At 50.2% G+C, this 2296-nt stretch overlaps 1 protein-coding gene across 1 annotated transcript; it reads left to right on the forward strand.

Moving 5' to 3' along the window:
• Positions 1-262: 262 nt before the first annotated feature.
• ddx28 (DEAD (Asp-Glu-Ala-Asp) box polypeptide 28) lies at positions 263-2296 on the forward strand. Its single transcript, XM_061964391.2, has one exon. The coding sequence runs from the start codon at positions 442-444 to the stop codon at positions 2092-2094; it is 1653 nt and encodes a 550-aa protein (XP_061820375.1). The 5' UTR covers positions 263-441; the 3' UTR covers positions 2095-2296.

Raw genomic sequence — 2296 nt, forward strand, 5'->3', positions numbered from 1 at the left:
AAAATACCGTGTTTGTCTTGTTCACGGTTTTTTTTTGTCGTTTTTTTTTAAAAATAAACCTTTATTTATAAACTGCAACATTTACAAACAATCGAGAAATAATAATAATCAAAATAAGTACAAAACAGTACAAAAACAGTAAACTCAATAAAGTAACTAAAGTAGAATGCAATATATGTATATACATATATGTCTTGTTCACGTTTGAGGTCATGTAAATATAAACATGACATCATCAGTGCGTGTACGTCGTCATCAACACTCGCCAAGTTCCGCATGGAGTTCGGGTCTGCTATTCTGATGACTTTTTGATACGCTTATTTTTTCGATTAACTTTTGAATACTCATTAGTTGATTAGTCGACTTGTTTGGGTTGCAGTTTAATGTTTTACCTGCCGTTTTGTCGCTAACTTGTAGCCGCTGACTGGCTAACTAACCACAATGTGGTCGACGAAGGTCGGCTGTTCGGCGTTACCTTGGTCCGGAGCTAGCAGAGCTTTAGCCGGACATGTTTATTTCTCCGTCTCCTCCGCTCGTCTCGGTCCGACTTCAGCCTCCGCAGAAGAGCTTCCTATCATCCGTGTTCCACGTTCAATGCAGAAGCGCGTTGAGAACCCGAAGCAGGCGCGGGTCAAGACCGATGTGAACACCGTCAAAGCTGGCAAGCTCCTCATTCAGGCCAAGAACGCCAGCTTGAATCAGTCTGTTGGATACACCCACGGCAAGTTTGAGCTCCCTCCACTGTGCTCCAAAGGATGGAAGCACAACAAGTCTTACGGGGATTATTTTGCCATAAACAACATCAAATCTGTTGCACCTTTTGTTTCTGAAAGCCACAAAGAGGACGCTGAAAAGCCTGCCAAGACTTTCCATAAACTGCACGTCTCCAAGGAGTTGGTGGAGACTTTGGAGCGCCTGAACATCATTCACCCCACCAGCGTGCAGCTGCAGACCATCCCCAAGGTGATGAGAGGTCACAACATCCTGTGCGCGGCCGAGACGGGAAGTGGGAAAACGTTGACTTATTTGCTGCCGATTGTCCACAAGTTACAGCATGGAGGAGAGGGATCTTCAAAAATCCGCGCTTTGGTTCTGGTGCCCTCCAGGGAGCTTACTGAGCAGGTGGCGGCCGTGTCCAGAAGCCTGTGCAACCCCTTGGGCTTCGTGACAAGGACTGTGGGTGGCGGGCGAGGTGTAGGGCACATCAAGAGCGTCCTCAAGCAAAGGGTTCCGCATATTTTAGTGGCGACGCCGGGGGCTCTGGTCAAGGCCTTGAGGAGACGCTACCTGGACTTGAGTGAGCTGAACTTCTTGGTGGTGGATGAAGCCGACACCATGTTCGACCCGAGCTTTGCCGAGATGCTGGAGGACATTTTGCTCAGCGCCGATATTGCGAGACATCCGAGGGACGTTCAAGGCCCCGCCCACAAGGCGCAGCTGCTGGTTGTGGGCGCCACCTTCCCCGGTGGGGTCGGGGACGTCCTCAGCAGGGTGACCGACCTGGGCAACATGGCGGTCATCAAGAGCAGCATGCTTCACTTCCTGATGCCGCACGTGAAGCAGACTTTCATCAAGGTGAAAAGTGTCGATAAGATCCTGGAGCTCAACCATTACCTGAAACTCCTCCAGCAGGAACACGAAGGTGGCGCTGTTCTGGTGTTCTGCAACAAGTCGTCCACTGTCAACTGGTTAGGGTACTCCCTGGAGGAGATGGGAGTGAATCACGCCCGCCTCCAGGGGGAGATGCCGGCCTCTTTCCGCGCGGGCATCTTCCGTAACTTCCAGAAGGGGACCGTGGACGTTCTCCTGTGCACCGACATCGCCTCGCGAGGCCTGGACACGTCTCGGGTGCGCTTGGTGGTGAATTACGACTTCCCCGAGTCGCACACGGACTACATCCACAGGGCCGGGCGGGTCGGGAGGGCCGGGGGGTTGGAAGGCGGCAAGGTGCTCAGCTTCGTCACGCATCCCTGGGAGGTGGAGCTGGTGCAGAAGATCGAGATGGCAGCGCGTAAGAAGACTAGTTTGCCTGGTATGGAGTCTCAAATACGGGAGCCAAAACCGGAAAATGCAGAGGTGGAACAACAAATATGAAAGGTGGTGGGAGAAGCCATTAAAATACTGATGATAATCTGGATAAAGATGTTTTATGATCACCATTAAGAATAACTTCAACCCTTTTATATTGAATTCGTTTGTGTCTGTCAGAATCCTCCACCCTCAAAGTTAATGTTTATTTTTTATCTGTCCGTGTCAAAATAGTTCTTCACTAACTAAACACTATGCTATGACCCCA

This window comes from Nerophis lumbriciformis, linkage group LG06 (genome assembly GCF_033978685.3).
Source record: "Nerophis lumbriciformis linkage group LG06, RoL_Nlum_v2.1, whole genome shotgun sequence".
Classification (NCBI taxonomy): Eukaryota; Metazoa; Chordata; class Actinopteri; order Syngnathiformes; family Syngnathidae; genus Nerophis; species Nerophis lumbriciformis.

Coding starts and splice junctions, on each gene's coding strand:
- ddx28 (XM_061964391.2), top strand. CDS start 442: ATGTGGTCGACGAAGGTCGGCTGTTCGGCGTTACCTTGGTCCGGAGCT.